The 23,802-nt window shown below is 42.2% G+C and overlaps 3 protein-coding genes across 6 annotated transcripts; all 3 read left to right on the forward strand.

The window, feature by feature from the left end:
• On the forward strand, positions 1–6,222 carry btr01 (bloodthirsty-related gene family, member 1). Its single transcript, XM_048252291.1, has 8 exons — positions 1–89; positions 2,331–3,019; positions 3,285–3,380; positions 3,870–4,103; positions 4,581–4,731; positions 5,087–5,131; positions 5,239–5,265; positions 5,568–6,222. The coding sequence occupies exons 2-8, from the start codon at positions 2,354–2,356 to the stop codon at positions 6,107–6,109; spliced, it is 1,761 nt and encodes a 586-aa protein (XP_048108248.1). The 5' UTR covers positions 1–89; positions 2,331–2,353; the 3' UTR covers positions 6,110–6,222.
• Positions 6,223–7,287: 1,065 nt separating this feature from the next.
• On the forward strand, positions 7,288–13,417 carry si:ch211-151p13.8 (uncharacterized protein LOC562078 homolog). 4 transcript variants are annotated; one of them, XM_048241237.1, is made up of 6 exons: positions 7,288–7,551; positions 8,801–8,897; positions 9,380–9,540; positions 10,740–10,890; positions 11,949–12,074; positions 13,153–13,417. In XM_048241237.1, exons 2-6 carry the CDS (start codon positions 8,849–8,851, stop codon positions 13,257–13,259), a joined length of 594 nt encoding a protein of 197 aa, XP_048097194.1. In that variant the 5' UTR covers positions 7,288–7,551; positions 8,801–8,848; the 3' UTR covers positions 13,260–13,417. The 4 variants fall into 4 exon arrangements, with proteins under 4 accessions (XP_048097194.1, XP_048097278.1, XP_048097437.1 ...); XM_048241321.1 differs by having other exon boundaries at positions 7,288–7,458; XM_048241480.1 differs by having other exon boundaries at positions 7,290–7,458; positions 9,404–9,540.
• A 6,371-nt stretch (positions 13,418–19,788) lies between these two features.
• On the forward strand, positions 19,789–21,247 carry LOC125295727 (sterile alpha motif domain-containing protein 9-like). The gene is given in 2 exon segments (XM_048245193.1): positions 19,789–19,856; positions 20,279–21,247. Coding segments are annotated over 2 exon segments (999 nt in total). The 3' UTR covers positions 21,210–21,247.
• Positions 21,248–23,802: the final 2,555 nt, after the last annotated feature.

Raw genomic sequence — 23,802 nt, forward strand, 5'->3', positions numbered from 1 at the left:
AGGGTAGCCAGTGTGATAGAGGGCAGCGGGAGACTAAAAACGATAGCAAACAGGTGTTCAATTGAGCTTTTAGAAGGACTTAATCACAGGTAAGACAACAAACACAGATCAACTCTGATGATGAACATGTAATTTCCTCTGTGTTTGCTATTTTGGTCTAATACGTGTGTCTGTGTGTACTTACGTGTAATACGTGTGTCTGTATCGATCTGTGAGGTAGAGAGTGAGAGAGGTAGAGAAAAAATATTACGTGTTAATACATTTACAAATATTGTTATCCCCGCCCATTCTCACAGCAGAGTTTCTGTAGCACAGAAGACTGTTTTTAGTGTAGGCTGTGGATTGAAACCAGGGCCTGATGACCTGTGAGGTGTTCCCTGTATTTAACATAGGAATTATGAGGATTTCAATATTGATGAATCCTGTTGCTGATGTCTTGATAGTGTTGCACTAATATGTCCCCCTCCACTCTCTTAACCTGCCCGAGTGTCAATAAGGAAGTGAAAGGCTGATTCATATCTATCAGTAGTTTGGTTGACTTGTTTGACACTGTTTGACTAAGTGCACCAAAGATTTAGCTTGATGGTCTTTTGGGCCCCCATCATCGACTTCAATACCACACTGCCACCATCGACTTCAAAGCACCTAACCCTAACCCTAATCTTTACCTGACCCTAATGCCTTCCAGGCAGCGCTGCCTTGAAGTCAATGGTGGGGGCCATCAAAGACCATATATCAAAGATTTACTGGAATGTACAGTACATCTATTTCCCCAACTTTTTGAGTTGATTTGTGTGATTTTGTCAGTTCTGAGGAGAGGTGTGGTCATATGGCCATACTTGGCAGGCTTCCTGGTGGTGTAAGTCTGGGAGCCTTGGAGTGGCTGGTCTTGCCTCATTCCACCGCTCAACATCAACAGTTGAAGAGTGTAGAAAAATACCTATTATCTTCTCCTACACACAACAGTTAGGCTTTCACCTGCTGCACCCTCCCGTACAAGTTCATTGTTTTTTGTGTGTGTGTGTGTGTGTGCGCGTACGTGTTTGTGTGTGTGTGTGTGTGTGTGTGTGTGTGTGTGTGTGTGTGTGTGTGTGTCTGTCTGTCTGTCTGTCCGAGTTTGTCTGTGTTTGTGTGTGTGTGTGTGTGTGTTCTGTTTGTAATCTGACTCTCTAATCAATCTCTTTGATCTAATGTAACCTAACTCCAAAACTTGCTCAGCATGATTTATGAGATCAGGCCTATTGATGAAGTGCTATTTCAAGACACTTGTTTTTTCACTTATTAAGGTGAAATTCAGCTATGTACGTTTCCTAATCATATCACCTATTCAGGCTTTATTATCCTAATGGATAATGGGGCGTTTCAACACCTTAAAGCCTATCAACTAAACATTAAACTAAGGGTAACTAGATGTATCGCATAGTGGTACCTGCACATTCTCTCCGCAAAAATAAATCACGCTTGTCAATTTGTCTCCATCTCCTACTCCATCCCCTACTCTTGTATGTAAATGACTGTGTGCATGTGTGTGTTTGCTTTTGTGTACTGTATATGTGTGCTTCTGTGTGTGTGTGTGTGTGTGTGTGTGTGTGTGTGTGTGTGTGTGTGTGTGTGTGTGTGTGTCTGTGTGTGTGTGTGTGTATGTCAAATATAGTAGTATCATCATCCTGTACCAGCACCCCTTTGTTCAACACCACCATCTAAAGGCCGATGGGTGTACAGTCACTAAATGTACACATAAATTAATTTATTGTATGGGCCCCCATGGATGAAATTCCATGGAACTTGGCATAAGAGTCTGTCAGGTTAATAATACCGCCCTTAGCTATGGTTAGGCTAGGTTGCGTATCAACCACTCTGTAGCGGTTGATCAACGAAAAATACTGTCTCCATGGCTTATTTGATGTGTTTTAATGCAGAAAAAGACCCTGGGGTCAGTTTTCGTCAGAGTTACACTTTAAAAAGATTTACTGTTGTTATTATTCTGTTAAAATGTAGTTTATTACATGCAGGTACGTGCAGGTATGACTATTATAAACTGTTCATTTCTAATTCCGCTTATTGTTATTTTTGTGCACACCTTTGGCCAAAAGCATTTGCGAAGATCCATAAGCCTAAAAATAAGAGGAAAATGTTGCACATTCTGGCTCCAAATGTACAGTATTACATGTACCAAATGTATCTAATTTCATTAGATAATGCTTCTTCTTCATGTTAAGTTTATCCCAAGGTTTAGGTTAGTACCTTGTGAATATTTTTTTTTTTGGTGTGCATTACTCGGTCTATACAAGATCCATGAATATAAATGTAAAAGTGACCATCTCTTTCAGACCCAGTGGGGGACATCACCGGTATGGAGCTGCCCAGTAGATTCCTGTCAGAGGAGCAGTTCTGCTGCTCCATCTGTCTGGACATGTTCTCCAACCCTGTGTCCACGCCGTGCGGCCACAGCTTCTGCCTGGACTGCATCTCCTCCTACTGGGACGGCAAGAACAAGCAGAAGGTCTGGCAGTGCCCACTGTGCAAGGAGAGCTTCCGCCGGCGCCCCGACCTGCATGTCAACCACACGCTGAAGGAGATCACCGAGCAGTTCAAACGCATGGCCGAGGCTACCGACACGGCGTCAGCCATGGCCGCCACCAGCGTTACCGCGGCAGGGGTCTCCTCGGCTGCTGCCAACCCCACCTCGGCCGTCTTGCGCCAACCCAAAGAGCTGCCCAACGAGTTGATCAGTGAGATGAAGAGCCGGTTCCAGAGGCCACTGGCCACTCACAGCGGCCAGCCGGCTCTACCTCCCTATGAGGCCCACTCTCCACCACCTGTGGGGGTCACGCGGCGCTTCACAATGGGCAGCCTTGGAGGCGAGACTTCCTCAGACGCACCTCCATGCCCCGTGCACAGGCTAGGACTGGAGCTCTTTTGTCGTAATGACCAAGTGTGCGTTTGCACTGCCTGTATCGACAAGGACCACTATGGACACTCAGTTGTACCTGCCAAGAGGGAGTGGGCCATCAAGAAGGTCTGGAACTGGTTGTGTGTCTCTGTATCTGTCTGTGTTTGTATGTGTGTGTATATGCTCTTTCTCTCCTTTCCTGTGTTTGTATTTGTGTATCTGTGAGTGTGTGTGTGTGTTTGTGTTCATAAAACATGAAACAATATTTATGACATAAATATATCATAAGAAGCATTACCAGTGATAACAGAGGTGTTATGTTTAGAAATAGACAATGAGGTTCATTATAGGAATCTCAGCTGCTTCAGAGTAATGTCTTTTCTCCTGTCAGGCTCACATGGGCATTGTGGAGGTGGAGCTGAAGGATATGATCGAGCTGAGGGAGAAGAAGGCCAAGGAGATCAGGTCCGCCTTGGCTGATATTCAGGTACTTTGCTGATGTCTTGAGTCAACCTACACTCCAATTGACTGTACAAATACGCTCTGCCACATGAACCCTGCTGACTAGCATGGCTGCATGTCCATAGGTCACTTTCACGACTCACATCAGCTCTTGATGAAAATAACTTTGCCCGTCAACACAAAATAACATCACTTATCAATTTTACTGGTATAAGACGGTCATTATCTTTAGCCTGTTTTCATCTCTTCCCCTCTCTGATTATATATATATAGAGCTTTTATCTCCAATACTTCCCACCTTGTTATTTGAATGGTTTCCTCTGTAAATTCTTTTTCTGTTTTCCAAAGGTTTTGGCAGTGACACAAAGTCTGTGTTTCACAAACTTTGCTGCTTCAGTTTGTGTGGTGGTGATTCACATTGTTATCATTCCCCTCTTGCCCTCTCCCCTCACCTCCATGTCTGTAAGTTACAATGTTCACATTCGCCCGTGGCCCTGTCCCTGTCCCCTCACAGGCCAAAGCTGACCATGAGGTCCAGGGCAGTGCCAGCATGTTTACGTCTCTGGTGGCCACCATCGAGGCCAGGCAGGCCCAGCTGCTGGAGGTGGTGGAGCAGGGCCGCCTGTCCGCCGAGCTGCGGGCACAAGTGCTCCTGGGCGACCTGGAGCAGGAGACGGACGAGCTAAGGAGAAGGAGCACTGCGTTCACACAGCTCTCCGAGTCTAACGATTACGTCTTCTTCCTCAAGGTCAGCTCTGGCAGAGTGGACATCTTCAAAACTGTCCAATGTCCATCATCTGCCTTTGTTTGTGAAAACAAATCATGCTTGGATTTATAATGAATGTTGTTGCGTGTATGTTAATATAATGTAATTGCATACTAGTGACAATCTGATTACATGTAACTCACATTCAGGCATATTTCAAGGTTCGGTGATAATGAGATCATGCAAGGCCATGTCTTATAGTTTAGGCTTTCTCCTTTTCTTGTGAGGAGAAACTGAGATTAAAGCCTGCTGCCGTTTGTGTGGAGCTGAACAGCCTTGCTTGAGTGCTGTTCATGTCTATTTACGGGTGTCCTGTGAAAAGGTTGACATAAATGTTTGATCACTGCCCAGCTGAGTGCACAACATATCTCTCCACGCGGGGTTGATCCACTCCGCTCCCTCTGCCTACACCCACTCTTTGCTTAACCCCCTCCTTCTGGAACATTCTGTTCCCTGCAGACCTTCCCATCACTCTCTACGCAAAGTCCTATGACACGTGAGTGGGCGCAGGTGTCGTTGACCCCTGACCCCATGGCTGGGGCGGTGCTGCGTGGCATCACTCATATGGTGGAGCGCCTTCAGGAGGAGCTTCAGAAGCTGCCGGAGATCTGTGAGAGCAGCTTGCCTTCATCAAATATTCATGCACACATGCTCAGCGCCATCTTACTGGCCCGCACACACATGGTGGCACATACACACACACAATACTGTGGTGTGACATTCTGACATGTCAAGCAGCATTGTGCACATAAATACAGATATACTGTTTCTCGTCATTTCCATTTATTTCTGCAGAAAATAAATTCAAATTTTACATTCTCATTTGATTACTTTTTTAAATTGTAAACTGTACTTTACCAAGCGAATATTTGTTTAGTGTGCTTAAATCAGCTATAGTCAGTGCCATAAATTAAATATTAGTAAATAATAACTCAAGATTTACCTCATATTTCTGCTCACTTCAGGTTCGCATTCACAAACAGAAACATCACTTCCCTCATGTCAGCCAAGTAAGTTCATATTGCATCTTCTATCCAGAGAGCCAATTCAATTGTAACCACAGTGGTTTGTAAAAAACATATATCTCCTCTTAACTGATGTGAAACTTGTGTTTCAGGACAGCAGAGTGTGCAGGATTATGCAGGTAAAATATTCTGCCAGAATAACACAAAAATACATGTCAGGCACCTTCGCTGCCATCCTCTCCTCTCTTGATGTTTTTGAGGAAAAATGGTGCTACTGTACAACAGCGTGATCTGTGTTGTTGATAATGGCAAGCTACAGATTGCACATTTCTTTAATTAACTTTCCTAACTTTTACTTTTTGAGTACAGTGTCAAGTTGATCTTGATGTATTTTTAAGATTGTAATGAAGAGTTTTTGAAAATTCATTCTCCTGACATCCTCTCTGACTAAACTGTCCATTCTGTCATCATTCCGATCCAGAAAATGTGACCCTTGACCCCTCCACCGCTCACCCGAGGCTAGTCCTCTCCACCGACTACAAGCGGGTTCACTGCAGTGACCACTACCAGCCAGTGCCTGACTCTCCGCTGCGCTTTGACCGTGTCGTCTGTGTCTTGGCCGAGCAGGCATTTACGTCTGGTCGCCACTACTGGGAGGTGCACGTGGGGGGCAAGACTGACTGGGACCTGGGCATAGCCAGCCACGCCATCAACCGCAAAGGCAAGATCATGGTCAGCCCCGCACATGGCCTCTGGTTCCTCAGCCTGCGCAACAAACACGACTATGTCTTCCGCACTGACCCCTCCACTGCACTGAACCTGCCCAGCAAGCCCCAGAGGATTGGAATCTTCGTGGACATGGACAACGGGCTGGTCTCCTTCTACGATGCGGGATCCAAGCACCTCATCTACACCTACACGGACACCTTCACTGCGGTCATCCACCCTTTCTTTAGCCCCTGCACCAACAAGTCGGGCAAAAATGAGTCGCCACTGGTCATCTGTCCCATCTCACAAGAGTAAGGGGAATGGGACATATCGATGCTATAGACATAAGCATATTCTTTCTGTATTGTATATTGGTTCTGTATAATTTGGACTATGTGGACAAAATAAAACCTCAGATGTAAACCTCAGCTCAGCTGCTCTGTAACAGTAAAGTCAAGCCAAAATAATTCAGATCCCCAAAGGCTGCTATTAAGTAAACAAAATCCTCAAAATCCCCAAAGGCTGCTGTTTTAAAGACAGAAGTAAACAAACTTGAATTCCATTTTCCCTTCCTTATGACTAATTCATGTCGTGGCAATACAAGTCATGCCACTTGCATCACTTTTGTCTTTAGTTGTTCCAAATAATCATATGTAAATAGGCCTACACAATGCACAGGATCCACTGGTTTTAAACATTTTCTAAATACATTACACCTATCTAGACAACTATTTAACTGTTATTGTAAAAACAAATCACAAAATAAAACTATGGATGTAGACACATATTCACTCATAATTTCCTTCATATTAGGCATTGTTTTGCATATTTATTTTTAATAATCCCAATCATTAACAGAGGATTATTAGATTTGATTCGATTCGATTCGATTCGATTAGGTTAGGTTAGGTTAGATTAGATTAGATTCAACTTTATTGTCATAGTGCAGAGTACAGAGACAATGTCTAACCAGAAGTGTAAAAAAGTGCAATGTGATATACACAGTTTGGGCAGGTGGTGCATAAACAGTAAAAGATGCAGAGTGCAGTGTTGACACATATAACTATAAATATGTGCAGTGTATTAGCAGTAACCTTAAAGAGCAGAATAGGATATGCAGTATGAACAATGTATGAACAACATGTACAGATATGTGCAGTGAAGTAGCAGTAACATTATAAAAGTAGTACAAATAATAGAATATATTATAAGAACAGAATAAATATGTACAGTAGTATAGTTGTGTGCAGTGTAACAGTACCATTGCAGGGTAGTAACAGTATACATTATAAGAGTAGTAAAAAGTGTATGTGCAGGATGAAAAGTATAAAGAGTAGTAGAATATGGCTATGTATAAATGTAATTATATTATGCACATTATTGACCCCAATGTCCTTTGCATCTTAGAGAGAGGTAGAGTTATCTGTGGGGATGATGAGGAAACTCGACAGCAGAGAGCGCTACATTTCGGAATTCAATTCTGCCTCAAAGATACGGGAAAGCACTCTCCTCTCTGTTGGGACCATCCGCAGCCAATGACTGAGGCTTCACACAGTGACCGATGAATCGCGTCCTAGCTCAGTGCATCGTATGGTCCTTGTGCAACATTACTAGCGAATGGGACGGGTGATTGACTAACTAGACTTGATCAGATAATCTTAATGGTGAGTATAGGCTGTAAGGAATAAGGCAATGCGTATTTTTTATGAGGGTGACCGATTGCGTTCCGGAACAGGTGCACCTTGATGCTCTATCAGGTAGATTGCTTTGGGCGTGTGAAGGCTATGTTTGTCTGTGTTTATATGTGTTTGAAAGAGAGAGGGAGAGAGAGATAGATAGATAGATAGAGAGAGTGTGTGTGTGTGTGTGTGTGCGTATGGGGGGGTCGTCTGCATGTAAAAAAATGTCATGTTAGACTACGATTGCGTTTGTGCCTGCACCTTTACTTCAAAATATCTTCAAGGAATAGTTGGATAGCCGTTATTTCCTCACGTAGGACTACTGTACTTCAACATCTTACTTGAAATGACAGAACAACAATAACATTGTCTAGGCCTATGATATGCTACTTTTGGATTTACCATAATATTTATGTGTGATGTTTAAGGCTATTCCACTCATGTTCACTTCTTGTCCCGTTACTGTCTCTGATCTCACCATTGAAAACTACTGCTATAACCTTCATTGCAGCAGAATTATTCTCGAATTATCATTATGAATTGTCCAGTGCAGTTGCTCAGCGTATAATTGTTAAATTAATTGACGCAGCTATTATGGTCGGATTTTGCTTTTTGCATTCCACTCCGAAAATAGACTCGGTGGTGGTATCCGCAGTCTGTCCCGTTCGTACATGTTCTACCTGACCATCCCACCGATAGGCAGCCAACACATTTTTATTTCCAAGCCTGTTTGGTTACATAACGCTTTTAGTATTTCCCTTTCGGCTACTTCGTTCGCCACCTTACAATGTTAAAAACGCCAGTTTCCTATGTTTCTGTTCTAGCCCTGCCGTAGTTCATGTAGCCTAGCCTAAGCCTCTTTAGTTTTGATTGAATCCAGTCATTGTCTGCCTCACTGGAATACACACACAGCTGGACAGGACATAATGACATTGGATAAAACTGCGGTGAGATTAAAGGCTACGTACTGGGTTTCACTCTTCAGTCTTCGCAACCTGGGCTACCCGCAGTCACTGAATCTGGAATGAGGATATTGTATATATATCCTCACCTTATCAAAGCCCCCACTCTATGTGGATATCATTTAGCCTAATGTTTTATCCATATACATGCACATAGCCTAAAGGGAAGGGAAACCAACTGGGCCTATTTGAGAGTAGGCTACCTTTGCAACTTGCTCATCTACTAATTATCATATGGTGCTCTCAGTCCGTTTTATGGCAGTGTGGTAAAAAATAGTGCCTGATGAAGGTTGAAATGTGGTTGGTCTGTTGCTGGGCGAGGGCATACTTTACTCTGTCCTGTCTATCAACGATTTTCTTTTCAGGTCACTTCAGGCAGGGGTTCAGGCGATCAGAAATGAAATCACACTGACATGGCTGATTATTCCCTCCCCAGTGCTGACATGGCAACAGAAAGGAAAGGTGTGTGCACTGCTGGTATAGTTTGTGTTACCTGTTTAATTTATGTGTCGTTTTTGTGTTTTTGTTTGTCATAGTGCTATCTTGATTTAATGGATTACATCAGTTTTAAATCCATAATCCAAGCCACTGTTGCATTTTACCAAAACCCATTTTATTGAGTAACAGCTTAGAAATATTCCCGATTGAAGCTACAAGCAATGGCAGAAAAAAAATCTCTTTGACAGTTGTTCTGTCAGTGTGTCACTTTCAGCACACACACACACTCTCTCTCTCTCTCTCTCCACTGTCTGATGTGTCTTAACCTCATATCAGTTGGAACATAACGTAAACTCAGCCCATTAATCAATGTTCACAGTAATGATAACATTGAGTGATACGAGGTACACGTGTCTAATGCATTTTTTTTTTTATTGAATGGTGGACTATATATCAGCCCTGCTGTTGCATACATACTCTGAGTATCTCTGGCCTTGTCTGCTTAGACACAGATTCTTTCTCCTGTCAAGGTTCCACTTCAAAGGGTGGTGGGGTGCATTTCCCTGATGAGGAGTATGCCAGCACGGCACCTAAGTGTTCGGATGAGACCCGGCCTGACCGGGTCATCAGTGCTATACCAGAATCTGACGGGACTTACCTGGTGAAGGTGAGTGTGTGCGCGGGGCCTCTGGGATTTATAGTGAGTGAGGATCACCACAGCACGCACACTACACCACCAATCAATGGGCTTGTATTAAAGAGCTTTTTTTAGCTGCGTAGTTCGTAGCCTCAGACATGTAAGCTATGAGGAAGTATACAAAAGAATTTAGCATTGTTCTATGCAACAATAGACCTCTGAAGTTCGCCAAAAGTACCCAAATCTTTGCCCATATAAGGAGATCCAGGTGTCCAGGAGATCCAAAGTTCTCCATCTTAAAGTAGCCTACTGAAGATCACAAAACCCACTCGAAGGCAGATGACAAAAGTATGTAGGGCAAAATGCCTGTATTTCAGAGTTCTTCATCCCTGAGAGAGTGTAACAGTTGTGATCATTCAAAATCCCTATGTTATTTTTTCCATAGGAAAAAATTCAAGATACCAGATCTCCTGGCAAAGATGGCAGCTTTTTTTGTAGGCAAACTTCAGAGGTGTATACCAATCCACAAGAGTTATTAGAAAAGGAATAGGCAATGATCAATAGCATTGTTTAGTTCAAAGTTCAAAACTTCTGAAAGTCACACCCTTTGTATGAAATATGCTTGATTTAACATAATTTGCAGGTGTGTTAGCACAAGATGAATGATTTCTACGATATTGTGCACACTCTATGAAATGCACTCAAGACTACTGCTTCTCATGCCCCCCCACCCTCTGCTGAGAGCAAGAAAGAAATGTTGAGGTTATACAATCTTTCCACTAATGAACGAGTTACTCGGACTCAGTCTCTCCACTACATGAACGAGTTACTCAATCTCTCCACTACATGAACGAGTACTCGGACTCAATCTCTCGACTACATGAACGAGTTACTCAATCTCTCCACTACATAGATAGATAGATAGATAGATAGATAGATAGATAGATAGATAGATAGATACTTTATTGATCCCCAGGGGAAATTCAAGGTCTCAGTAGCATACAGACAACACACACACATTCACTAACAGCAGAAAAAGTAATTAAAAGTATAAAATATAAGAACACAACTAAGCAGTAAGGACAGTAGAAGATAAAGAATATACTAAATATACTAAAATACTAAAATACAAATTATACTAACTAACACTTAATCTAAATCTTAATCTTAATCTACATGAACGAGTTACTCGGCCTCAGTCTCTGTCATTCTCTGTCCTTTATGTCCAGGTAGGATTCCTGAGAAGCCAGCACCGCTATGAGATCATCTTCAATCTCCCACAAGTCCCATCAATGGGCAAAGATGCCACGCTGTCCCCTGCCCTCAGGACCACAGCCAAGCCACGCCTCCGCGCCACCCGCATCACCCCTCGCCAAGAAGGTACGGGCCAGCTGGCACCAGCTCCGCCATCTATGGCCCAGCATATGCCCTCAGTTAGATGGGCACAGGCTGAAATGCGTCAGCGGGCATTTTTTCTCCACACCAAAGGTTGCTAGTGCGACATTATTGCCTTAATGTTAAAATTATTATAGTGCAACATTATTGAATTAATGTTAAGATTATTATAGTAAGACATTATTGACTTAATATTCTGTTTGGAGAATCAGTGAATGTGTTTAAGTCCTGCTGAATTTGGATATCTTCCTTGGTTGGCCCCCATCTTTATGTCAGTATAACTCATAGTTTAGTATTGTCTTTTTCCCATGTCTCTTTGCAATTCTTCATAACGTCTAAGACGGATATGTGTAACTTAAACACTGTAGATGCTACATATACACAGACATTTGCTTGCTGTGTACATTTTCACAGTGTGTGAGCTAGTCCTTCCTCAGAGCTACCACACATGTCTTTAAGAATCATTCCTGTGAGGAGACCCAATTGATTCTCCAGATTCTAAGTTTTCTATTTCAGCACTTTATTGATCTACCCCTAGAGTAGGCTACTACAGACGTGGAGAATTTATTGATCTATCCCTAGAGTAGACTACTACAGACGTGGAGAATTTATTGATCTATCCCTAGAGTAGGCTACTACAGACGTGGAGAATTTATTGATCTACCCCTAGAGTAGGCTACTACAGACGTGGAGAATTTATTGATCTACCCCTAGAGTAGACTACTACAGACGCAGAGACTTTGCCAGTGTATTTTTGTTATTGTTTTGTACTCTTCTGTTTATGCAGTCACCAGTTATCCCAGTGGTAGAACTGCGAATTGTGATGTCAGAAGTTAACCCAACCAGTGACACTTATCCTATGTTTCCAGATATTTTACTGACCTTCCACTACACTTTGATTTACTGCAGTATGACAATATGCTGTTTAATATAGATTCATGTGATAAATAATCAATGAATAAGAAATTTTGTGCCAGTCTTTGTGTGACTGTGTGTGTGTGTGTGTGTGTGTGTGTGTGTGTGTGTCTCTGTGTGTGATACAGGTGGAATGAAAGTTGTTTGTGAGTACAGCACCCAGCAGGAGGGGGTGCTGCAGGAGGAGTTGATGCTGGTCAACCGCAGCAGAAGGGATGGTAGCGTGAGGGTCAAACTTCAGGCTAGAGTCATGGGTGAGTCACTTACATTCGGCCACTTACATAGTGACACATACACACACATATTTCACTCTCTCTTTCTCCATGTGTGCCTCTGTCTCTCTTACACACTCACAGATAAAGATAGAGAGATAGAGATGAGAGAGAGACCCACACAAGCACACGTAACTGGGTAGAATGCGTTGTGTTGATTATTAATAAAGATGACCCAAAACGAGCACGGGATACTGCTGAAGTTTTATTCTGCACACACGCACAGCAAAGCATACAGTACAGGGTGAGTTCGCCAATAGCTCCTGGAAAAGTTCACACATACCAACTATATTACAGGTGCTAATGTGCTATCCCAGCTACCTAGCTAAACTACTGTACATCACTGTAGGGCTATTTTTGGCATGTGGCTAGATGGACATATACATGTAAACAATGCATTTAAAAAGTAAATTCACAAAAATAACTCACAAATAATATACATAAACTGAATACAAACAATATAAAGTGAAGCAATCTTATGGATGACTATATTTAATATAAATATTTATAAGATTGCTTATGAGGCTGCAATCAGTCAACCTACCTCTCTCCATAAAGATATTAGACAGGAAAGAGGAAGGGGGGAGACAGTTTTAGATTTAAACTGTAACTAGATAACCTAGATTTATTGTGCAATTATGTGATTCATACATACAGTAAGTATAAGGTCTAACCTGTTACACACACAAGCACACATGCACACACAGAGAGAGAGAGAGATAGTCTTTCTCTCTCTCTTTCTCAGTCTTTCGCTCTGACACACATGCAAAGTGATACTCCTCTTATAAAACTGCAGCAGAATTTAGGGCTGTTGGGAATTAGGAGAGTTCTGCCTTTAGTGGTATGCCACGAGGCCTTTACTTTAATCATCTGATTTGGAAGACGTCCAGATAAGCAGTGCAACTTCTTCCCTGCACCACCCAAGTCATCCAGAGAGAGAGGGAAAGCACCAGTCTAGCCAGGAAAGCGATCCGACATCGCCCCCTGGTGGCTCTAGGAGTAGTCATCCTCTGAGTACATGTAAGTGTTGTGGAATGATGTCATTCTTGTTCTGCCTTAGATCGTCACCATGGAACGCCACAGCTGATGGAGGGGGTTCGATGCATAGGACCAGAGGAGACCAACTCCAAACAGACTGACCGGAAGAAGCCCAGTTATCAGCAATAGAAGAGTCTCATCCACACACACTTTAATCTGGACTACAACTCAAATATACAGTACAAATCAACAGAACAGGGCTTAATAGCCACGATTTCATGCACAATAGCCACAATTCTTGAATTTCCCCTAGGAGATCAATAAAGTATATATCTATCTATCTACAAGTTTGCAGTAATGTCAAGAGCTGCTATGAATGCTTGCTGTCCTCCCTTCTGTCCTCCCTTGTGGGCAGCCGTGGCCTACTGGTTAGCGCTTTGGACTTGGAACCGGAGGGTTGCCGGTTCGAACCCCGACCAGTAGGAAGCGGCTGAAGTGCCCTTGAGCAAGGCACCTAACCCCTCACTGCTCCCCGAGGGCCGCTGTTGTTGCAGGCAGCTCACTGCGCTGGGATTAGTGTGTGCTTTGTCTCACAGTGTATGAGTGATGAGTGTGTTTCACTAATTCATGGATTGGGATAAATGCAGAGACCAAATTTCCCTCACAGGATCAAAAGAGTATATATAATTATATTTATATACTTCTCCAGTTTCTTTGCCAGTGCTGACCCTCTCACATCTGTCCATTGAGCAATGAGCACTATGCCAATAGAACACAATGCTTTGCAATGCTTCCCAGGTTATATGAATCAAAAACAACCCTTATCTATATTACTCAATACACAGAATAGTATTTGATCCCCTGCATTTCCACATGAATAATCCTCATTTGAGATATTGTCTTTACGGTTTGTTTATATAAAATCAGTTGTGTTATTTACCATGAAAGACCGAATAAAATCAGACCACAATAATTGCTCAGAGATGCTTGTGCGTGTGCGTGTGTGTGTGTGTGTGTGTGTGTGTGTGGGGGGATGATACTAGAAGATCTTACAAATCCAGTTCTTCTTAATAGTTTAATTTAATCAAGTAGGCCTAGGCCTACTTGTGATTTATCTTATTGGTCGAGTCCATCAACCCCAAAAATGTGGCAACCGATGCTATTAAAAAAAAAAAAAAAAAAAACATAAAAAGGTCTTTAGCCTGAAGGTTCACACCTGAAGGTGATTAACACAATCACCTCATTTCCATATAACAATACAGGAGATGGTCACATGAATCAAAACCAAAATGCTTTTGTTTCCCAGGACCGTACACTCTCTTGTGTAGGCCTTTGGTGCCCCTCACCAACTGTTTTCCTCTGGACAGTTTGATTTAATGTTAGCATTTAATAGCTTTGTGGATGATGAATGATGTTTCACATTTCAGCAAACATTAGGACTCCTAATAGAGCGGACCAGAGTAAAGGAAGGCATCTGTAAGCTACTCTGGAGAATAAATAGGAGTAGACTCACACACTCATTACGGCCGTCTTCATAACTGAGGATTATAAAATTGCTGGCATCTGTGTCAAGGTGAGATATAAAGATTTGTGAAGATTTGAAACATTGAAATGTAAACAATAGCCTACCTCGTGAATCTAGTCAAATTTCTTGGATTGAGAGTGGTTTGCAAAGGTGTGGACTAGCCATATGACTTGGTGCTGTCTATTGAATTTAATTTAAAACATTTTATTTTAAAAATGATTTAGGAATCTTCATTGTGCTCATTGACATATGGAAAGAAACCTTAAACTTGACCATGACATTTTATGTGGTAGTCCCCAAAAAAGCTGTGTGGATTTTGATAGAGGACCTATCTACTACCAAACCTTTGATTTTTCTCAATTACAGGGAAACCCCTGTTACTATGAAGGTGAAGCTTAAAAAGGAAACACTGTGGAAACTTTGTTAACACTAAAAGAAACAGTAGCCTAGCATTTGTGGTTAGTCTTGGTGAGAACACAATTTTAGCTCAGGCCACACAAATAAGTTCCCAGAGAGTATTCACTGCAAATAAAGATGTAAAAATGAATATTCTGTATATCACTTTATAGCACAGCCAAATCAACAGTATGCAGCTATAACACTGGTGTAAGAAGCTTTTTAAATTAAGAAGCTGTCTCATTTATGCATCCATACCCCTATAGATTATTTCATGAGCCTGTATAAAAATGCATTGGGTTGCTCAAAATTCCATGGCACACCTCACTTTGCTTACTGAAATAAGGGTGGGGCAAATTCCTAAAATGTGTGTATGGTTACAAAATTGTCCTTTACAGATGCCAAGGAAGGCTTAGCACAACTTACAAGGAAGAAGAACATCTCTGAGAAAGTCACAGATCTTGGAAAGTCTGGCAAAGAGGATGACAAAACAGTTAAACCTCTGATGAGTGACAACAATCCTTGCTACAGATTCCTCAGAGTTAAGGTAAATCTAGAGTGCTGTCATATACAGTTTCACCATTCACCCTAAATTATATGCTTTTAATGCTTATCTTTTCGTATGTTTTTGAAGTTTATTTATTGGTGCTTTCCCTCTGTCTTGTAGAACCCATGGTCATGTATCACAGGATCTAAGCAGGGAATCATCAATGAAGAGGGTAGGGTTGTCGGCATGATGTATTTTTTCAACAGTATTCTAGATATTCTTTGATTCAGGAGAGTGAGTCTCCAAATTGTGCAGACTTGTTGTATTGGTGTAATGACCTTTTCCGATACATTGACACAGTAATCTGTGTCAAGCAGTGGCGGATTTAGCAAATTGGGGGCCCAAGGCGAAGGTATGTAGGCTGTGGCCCGCCCCCCATCCGATCTTTAAAAGAGAACGGAAAAAAAATGTAGCCTACCGACTGAATGGTGGATAGGCAGGTAAAGCTAATCTACGGGAAAGTAAAGGTTGGAGAGGAGAAAAAACCCTTCCCCTTTAAACCCTGCATACACTTCTTTACTCCAAAATGAAGATGGAAAGCAGAGAACACACAAAGTGTAGCACTACACAAACTAATAGTCACAATAGCCCAACAGAGAACTCGACTTCCCCCCCCTACCACCACCTAAAAAACCCCGGTGACGGCCCTTCAATTCCCCTTTACGCCTGTTTGCTTTTCTCCTACTCATATTATGGGCAACTTCTTGAAATAATTGTTTTAATACTTATATATTAATTGGTAGGCCTACACTTTAAATTTCTGTACTCTCTTGTCATATACTCCAGAACGAGCATCAGGTGGCTGAAATGCAGTCATTTCCAACCTATTCCCAACTGCTGCATCTGCTTTGCACTGCATGACATATCTGATTATAATTTCACCATAGGGTAGCCTACACAATTGTAGGCAATGGCTATATTTTGGATATATTTAGGCTAGGCTTAAATGTCACTCTGACAGACCGACATAATTGATTGTTTTTTTTAGGCTACTCCAGCCGACAGTCTGTCCTGCATTGACAAAATGTTACATAGCCTAAACAAATGTTATAGGCCTAGGTTTTTCTACTTTTTTTTACTTGTATGCTCGATCTCGATCTACTTTGTGAATGAAGTTGTAGCCTACTTTCCTTTGTTCAATGTGCATGTTGAACGATGCTGGCAAGCATGTCCCTGTTTCCCTGTCATCATGTCATTGCTCTCGTCTTGTTTTTGCTGAACCTTCCAGTGAAGTTTTCTGAGCTGTTAGATTTATAGAACATCTACTTCCGTGTAATAACATGGGCTGATACCACATAAGCCAGTGGTAACTTTTATTATCGTGGGGTAGGCTAACGCTTTAGGCGAATTCGCGATGTAGGCCTAATTCACTAACGAAAAAGGGCATGAGAGGGGAGATTTTCTGACGTTTCAACAACATCGTTGCAAGAAATAAGCAAATTTGTCGCTAGATGCCATTTCTCTCGCTAGGGATGGCCAAAACTTAATCTAGCGACAGAATCGCTAAATTGTCAACACTTTCCCAGTCGTGCTTTGTGTTTATCTTTCGCGCAACGCACGTTACAGACTAGTCCTTTTCATTGTGGAAGTAGGGGGTGTATGTGTAGGGACATAACCATAAACTGGACATTTTAACTACTACGTCAATGTTTTAAGTATTTCTTAAGAATATTATTACAATTTACCATACTGTAGTGAACTGAGCCTAGCTGGTTCATTACTGAACTCCCATAATGCTGTGCAGTGTATGTGTGTGTGTGTGTAATGTTGATGTTGGTTTTGGTATGAGTAATTGCGTTTACCTTGTCATGTATGTGTTAGCTAGTATAGTCTTTCTTTATGTTGTACCTCATGTGTTTACCCCATGTATTGTATGTGACTACCCTGTTTGTGTATCGTGCTTGTTTAATTGACCTCCTTTGTGTTGCCTGTGTAATGACGTTCGTGTGTTTTGGTGCGTAACCAATAAAACCATTCTGAGACAACTTTGCAGTTTGTTACAATACTTTAGAAGCGTTCATGATGATAAGGGGTTCAGCAGCCGCCTACCTATGCCTCTATGTTAAGACCGCCTCTGGTGTCAAGAACTCATTATTATTCTTGCAGTATTTCTAAATACATATTTTCTAAAATGAAAATATGTATTTTCAACTCAACGGTACATAAAACACATACACATTGATGAATGCTGTTTTAAGTGGTGATTTTGTTGGCAGTTCAAATGAACACATTTGACTTCCTTGTGCCCCACGACCTCTCCCCAATCAATAGGGTACACCACCACCAGTGCCAGCCCCAGGTCCAGGTCCCAAGCCACCAGACCTGCCACACAGGATAGAGGACTGGACCAGAGAGGATGTACGTCGGTGATTACTGCCAAATCTGAAGGTGCCACAGGAGTATGCAGACAAATACTATGATGATGTTTCAGGAGCCAGTCTTGCCTACTTTGAAAAACAAGACTTAATTGATTTAGGCATTCGGCATGGACCTGCAGTCTTAATTGTTAAAAATGTAAAGAAGGTTAAGAAAACCCTAGATGGCTTAGATAAATGTTGTGATACCAAAGAACTAGCAAAAATGTGTGTAGGTAAAGAAGCCCCCTCAATAGTTGAAAATAGAGATATGGTTGCCTTACAGTCCGCTAACAGTCCAAACAGAAATCCCACTGGTCAACTGGAGGCTAAAAGTGCCTCTGTCTGTGCCCCCTCTAATCATCTGCCAGTTGAAAAACGTATGTGCCAACCACGCCCCTTTGACCAGAACAGTCCATCCTTCATGTACACACAAAATGAACTGCTTCCTCCAGAGACGGGACCAACCAATCTGATTGAGCCCATCCATGACAAACTCATGGCTAACACAGAGAATGCCAGTGAGAGAGAGATACTTCATAAATTCAGCTCTGAGGTGTTCAGGTTTGCAGCTGCATGCATAAATGTTCGGACAAATGGAACTATCCATTTTGGAGTAGGAGATGCACCACACTACACACATGGTCAGGTGGTTGGCATAAATTTGGCTTCACCTGAGAAATACGTAGATGAATTTGACTTGCGACTGAAGGAGTATTTTGAAGAGAACCAAAGTGCTGCACGAGCAAGCATCAGGCCCCCGAAATTCATCCCAGTCCAGTGTTTAGATGGTTCATATTCAAAAAAGTGGGTTATTGAGGTTGACATTGTACCTACTTTTTCAGAAACCCAAGAGAAATTGTTCTACATTTCTGTCCTTAAAGAGTTTGAAAAGAAGAAATACAAAAATAAGTGCCTATATGTCCGACAGGGGGCAAACAGCATTGATTTACTTTCTGAGAAGAATCCAAGATGCTTGCAGGAGAAGCTCATGGATGTGTCTGCGGGTGTGCTGACCTGGGCATCAACTCGCAAGTCCATGGAACAAAGATGTCAAGAACTGTCTCAGAGTCATCAAGGACAAAAGCTACAACAGCTTATCACTCTTGGTAGAGACACACTTGAGCTTTCCTTACAATTTTTGGTTGTTACAAACAAATACCCTGAAAGTGAACTTGAACACTTGAGTTTTTTGAAAGAACTTAAGTTGTTTGCTGTACTCGATTTTGACCCTGAATCAGAAGTCACAGGAGCATGCAGTTTTTTTCAAAAGGATCGCATTACTAACATTCACTTGCCTCGAATGTACAATAACTCAGACAGTGTTTCGGCAACTGTTGGAAAGTTAAATCTATATAAACAGACAAGCTGGGTCTTCTGTAATGGTCGAGCCAAAGAGGAAAATAAGGACAATTTACCCTTCGACACAAGCAACTGGCTTTAGAAACGAGCAGGGGAAGTGAGTGACTATTCATTTCATTTTCAATCCTGACATTCTTCCAAGAGACAGGCTCATTGTTGTGTTTTTACTTCACTCTGGGATTACTGATGTCTCCAACCCTCTCCTTGAAACATTCTGTTCAATTTTTACCGAAAACTTGGAGGGGAAGATAATATGCTTTGTATTTGCAAAGATTCCACAGTGTTCAGCCAGTGGAAAGAAGTTGTGGGGACACGGTGCCAGATTGACATAAGTAGTAAATGTATTTACAAATTGAGTCTGTATGAGGTAAACTGCACCATAAAAAAAGTAAGAGAGAGCCCCAAACTCAGTCATCACAGTGATATTTACCATCTACTGGTTTTAGCTAGGTCCTGACAAAGAGAGATGAGGAATTGATTACCTTCCTTGACATCCTGAGTGAGAATGAGTGTGAAAACACAAAGATTGAGTCCATGGAGACGTTCAGGGATTTCAAGAAAAATATTGAGGAGAACTTCTATAGAGGAGGACAAGTGACCTGGTGGAATTTTTACCTATCCAAAAAGGCCAGGCTGCTTGCCCTTCATCAAATGGGATAAATATGAAGATCTATACAATCTGATGACACCTACAGGGGGGCACACTTCCCCATGCATCATCATCAACTTGTTCCATGATCCAGGTTGTGGTGGGACTACTTTGGCTATGCATGTGCTATGGAACTTGAGAAGGAAATTCAGATGTGCAGTTGTTAAAAACAATACTGCACAGAACACTGAGATCGCAGCTCAAGTCATACATTTGCTGACCTATGGGAAAGACCAGCAGTCAAGCTACACTCCTGTGCTACTTTTGGTAGACAACTGGGAAGATGCTGAGGACTTGCAAAGATGCATTCTTTATGCAGCCCGTGAGACAAAGCAGGCCAACTTACTGGCAATCATACTAAATTGGAATCGACAGCATGTTCATTACTAATGAGCTCTCAACCAAGGAACAAGACTTTTTCCAAGTGAAGTTGAAAGAACTAGAAGTCCACCATGAGAAACCAGATACATTTTATGCTTTTATGATCATGACCAACAACTTCAGTGAAAAGTACATAAAGGATCTAGTATGCAACAAAGTCGAAGACCTTGATGTCTCCACACATACAGGTCAACTCATTTCATTCCTGGCACTACTGAACTCGTATGTCGATGGCTCTTTCATGTCACTGTCACTGTGTGAAGAATTTGTTGGGATTAGAAATGGTCTTTGGGGACAAGAAACATTGAGGGACAAAATGGATCCTTACTTTACATTATTAATTTGCTTCAATGTTGAGGAATTTGGTACATACCAAGCAGTTCGATTTCTACACCAGATGATCGCCAAACACTGTCTTCAGGTTCTCACTGGAAAGCACCATCTAAAATTGAGTGAAATTGCAATAAACCTTTTGCACTGTGACCTTCTTTATAAATCGGGCATGGGTAAAGACATACTGGTGCAAAACATCCTAAGTATGCTAATCACTCGGCAAAGGAAAGCACTTGGAGATGATAAAGACACATTGTTTTCTCCTTTGGTGGAAAAAATGCCACTGGCTGAGGGAAAGTTAGTATTAATACAAGCCATAAAGAGATTTGACTAAAATGCAACTGTGCCTCAAGCTCTGGCAAGACATTTCTACCTCAAAGAAAATAATTTTTCATCAGCACTGCAGTGGGCCTTGGATGCCCAACAGAAGAACAACAATTCCCACATTGCAGACACTATTGGTCAAGTGTACAAGTGTCGTTTAAAGCATGAAATTGAATGCAATAGAGATATCAGCCCAGACTGCCTGGACTTGTATTTGGAGTTAGCATTGAAGGCCACACAATCTTTCAAAGATTCACAAGAGAAATGAAGAGAAGAGATTGTGAAGAGAAATGAACCCATGGATTGTTTTGAGCAAAAATATAGAAGACGGCAAGACATGTACAATACGTCTGGATATGTTGGTGAAATGGATGTGATCATGATCATCTTTAATGTTCTTGAGGACATTTCCTTTGCCAGCAAATATGATGGTCACCAGTGGCATAGAATAGTCCAGTTTCTGAAGGGAAACTTACCCATCAGTGTCCTCTATGAAACCAGCTGCCCAGTTCAGCTACATTTCTAGCGGTGTTGTCCAGGCATGAGAAATTCCTGAATTTACTGAAGCCAAGGATGAAGGAGATCTTTCTATTCTTTGAGAACTACTTCACATATTTGAAACCCAGATCGATTGAAACAATCCCTTCAGCTGAAGAGCGAAACAAAAAAAAAGAGTGTCTGAACTTTTTAATAAATATGTCAATTTTCTGCAAATCTGGGGAAGAGAGAGAAACTGACAGATCCAAACAACCGAATATCAGTTTACAGCAAACTGTCGAAGAAAACATATGTTATCTTGAGGGAAAGCGTGCTGACACATTTGCTGGGCTGCTCCAGTGGTTGAATGGAGCATTTTTTAAACAAATGGCAGTTCATCTTTGAGAACTCATCAAGAAAGTCTTCATCAACAGGGTGAATTACATCCTGGCAAACATTATTGTTCACTGTGTCCGTCCCAACTCCGCAAAGATCAGAAAATACAATGATTTAATTACTCTTCTCAATGAGTTGCTACAAAGTGAGGGAACACATTCAGACCGCACAGAAGTTTACTTCCTTGCCATGGTACTTCTTTGGCCAGGAAAGGACAGTGCCCTGGAAATATTCAAAAACATCTGTACCTATGTCACTTCCACAAAGAGGTCCTTCCATTGCCGCTTCCATTACATGTTCCCAGCTAAGAGTTGCATTGCTCACTTCTACTTGGGAAAGTCCAAAGGTCTTAAAAGAATTGTCCACAAAGCAAAGATTGACCAAGCGATTGACAGTGACAAACAGAAAAAGCCCCACCAACTATGGCAAAGTGGAGCCATATGGAAAGAGCCTGGAGTTGAATGTTTGTTGTTGCGAATAAAAGGGAAAACTGAAAATGGTGAAATATATGTGTATTATCCTGGCAACCTCAGAATCCCGGTGCGCCCTGTTTACCTTGGAGGTCTACATAGTGGACACAGCATGGAAGAAGTGTCCTTTTACCTTGGGTTTACCATGGAAGGACCTGTTGAATGACCCATAAGATCAAAGTCAAAGTCAAAGTCAGCTTTATTGTCAATTTCTTCACATGTTCCAGACATACAAAGAGATCGAAATTACGTTTCTCACTATCCCACGGTGAAGACAAGACATATTTTACCAATTTAAGTCCACAGACAAACATAACATTCAAGTAAACAAAAAAGTAAGTAAATAAGTAAATAAGAGGGCACATATAATAATGAAAAAATAAGAGCAGCAAAATTTGGTTGAAATTGTGCATAGACAGTCAATAAAATACTAGTGCAAAGTCAGGCCAATAAAAGGCTTGGGTAGTTCTGTTTGACCTAAGTAATAAAGAAAGCGGCATAGTGGTGCAAGTTATGTAAGAGCAGCAGAAGTGTTGTGTTTTCAGGACAACAACACCAAGTTGTAAAGTGTACAAGTGTGCAAGTGTTCAAGTGTGCAAGTGGAGTAGTGCAGGCCCATTGTGGGTTCAATGTCCAGGATGTTATGTAGCTGAGGGTGGAGGGGGAGAGGAGGGAGAGAGTTCAGCATCCTTACAGCTTGGTGTATGAAGCTGTTGGTGAGTCTGGTAGTCTTGGGGCCGCAGGCTTCTGTACCTCTTCCCAGAGGGCAGTAGATCAAACAGATTGTGGCGGGGTGACTTGCATCACTCACAATTTTTGGTCGCCTTGCGGGTGAGGTGGGTGGTGTAAATGTCCTTCAGGGAGGGAGTGAAGCACCAATAATCCTTCCAGCTGTGTTCACTATGCGTTGCAGGGCTTTCCTGTTGTATTCAGTGCAGCATCCGCCCCACACAGCGATACAGCTGGAGAGGATGCTCTCAATGGTGCCTCGGTAGAATGTGGTCATGATGGCTGGTGGAGCACTTGCTGCGCCTGAGTTTTCGAGGAAGTACAGGCGGCGCTGAGCTCTCTTAAGCCAGTGATGCAGTGTTGGTGGTCCAGGAGAGGTCTTCACTGATGTGCACCCCAGGAATTTGGTGCTGCTCGCTCTCTCCACCACAGCACCGTCGATGGTCAGTGGCAGGTGTTGGGTGTGACCTCTCCGAAAGTCAACAACAATCTCTTTGGTCTTGCTGGCGTTCAGCAGGAGGTTGTTGTCCCTGCACCACGTGGTCAGATGGTCGACCTCCAACCTGTATTGAGTCTCGTCAAGCCCTTGGTGATGAGACCCACCAGAGTTGTGTCGTCAGCAAATTTCACTATGTGATTGTTGCTGTAGGTTGCAGTGCAGTCATCGTCAGCAGGGTGAAGAGCAGCGGACTGAGCACGCAGCCTTGGGGGCCCCTGTGCTCAGTGTGATGCTGCTTGAGGTATTGTTGCCAACACGCATTACTACTTGGGGCCTCTGACAGAGGAAGT

This window comes from Alosa alosa, chromosome 1, assembly GCF_017589495.1.
Source record: "Alosa alosa isolate M-15738 ecotype Scorff River chromosome 1, AALO_Geno_1.1, whole genome shotgun sequence".
NCBI lineage: Eukaryota > Metazoa > Chordata > Actinopteri > Clupeiformes > Clupeidae > Alosa > Alosa alosa.

Coding starts and splice junctions, on each gene's coding strand:
- si:ch211-151p13.8 (XM_048241237.1), top strand. CDS start 8,849: ATGGCTGATTATTCCCTCCCCAGTGCTGACATGGCAACAGAAAGGAAA. Junction 10,891..11,948: donor CATCACCCCTCGCCAAGAAG/GTACGGGCCAGC, acceptor TGTGTGATACAG/GTGGAATGAAAGTTGTTTGT. Junction 12,075..13,152: donor ACTTCAGGCTAGAGTCATGG/GTGAGTCACTTA, acceptor GTTCTGCCTTAG/ATCGTCACCATGGAACGCCA.
- btr01 (XM_048252291.1), top strand. CDS start 2,354: ATGGAGCTGCCCAGTAGATTCCTGTCAGAGGAGCAGTTCTGCTGCTCC. Junction 3,020..3,284: donor GGGAGTGGGCCATCAAGAAG/GTCTGGAACTGG, acceptor TTCTCCTGTCAG/GCTCACATGGGCATTGTGGA. Junction 4,104..4,580: donor ATTACGTCTTCTTCCTCAAG/GTCAGCTCTGGC, acceptor TGTTCCCTGCAG/ACCTTCCCATCACTCTCTAC.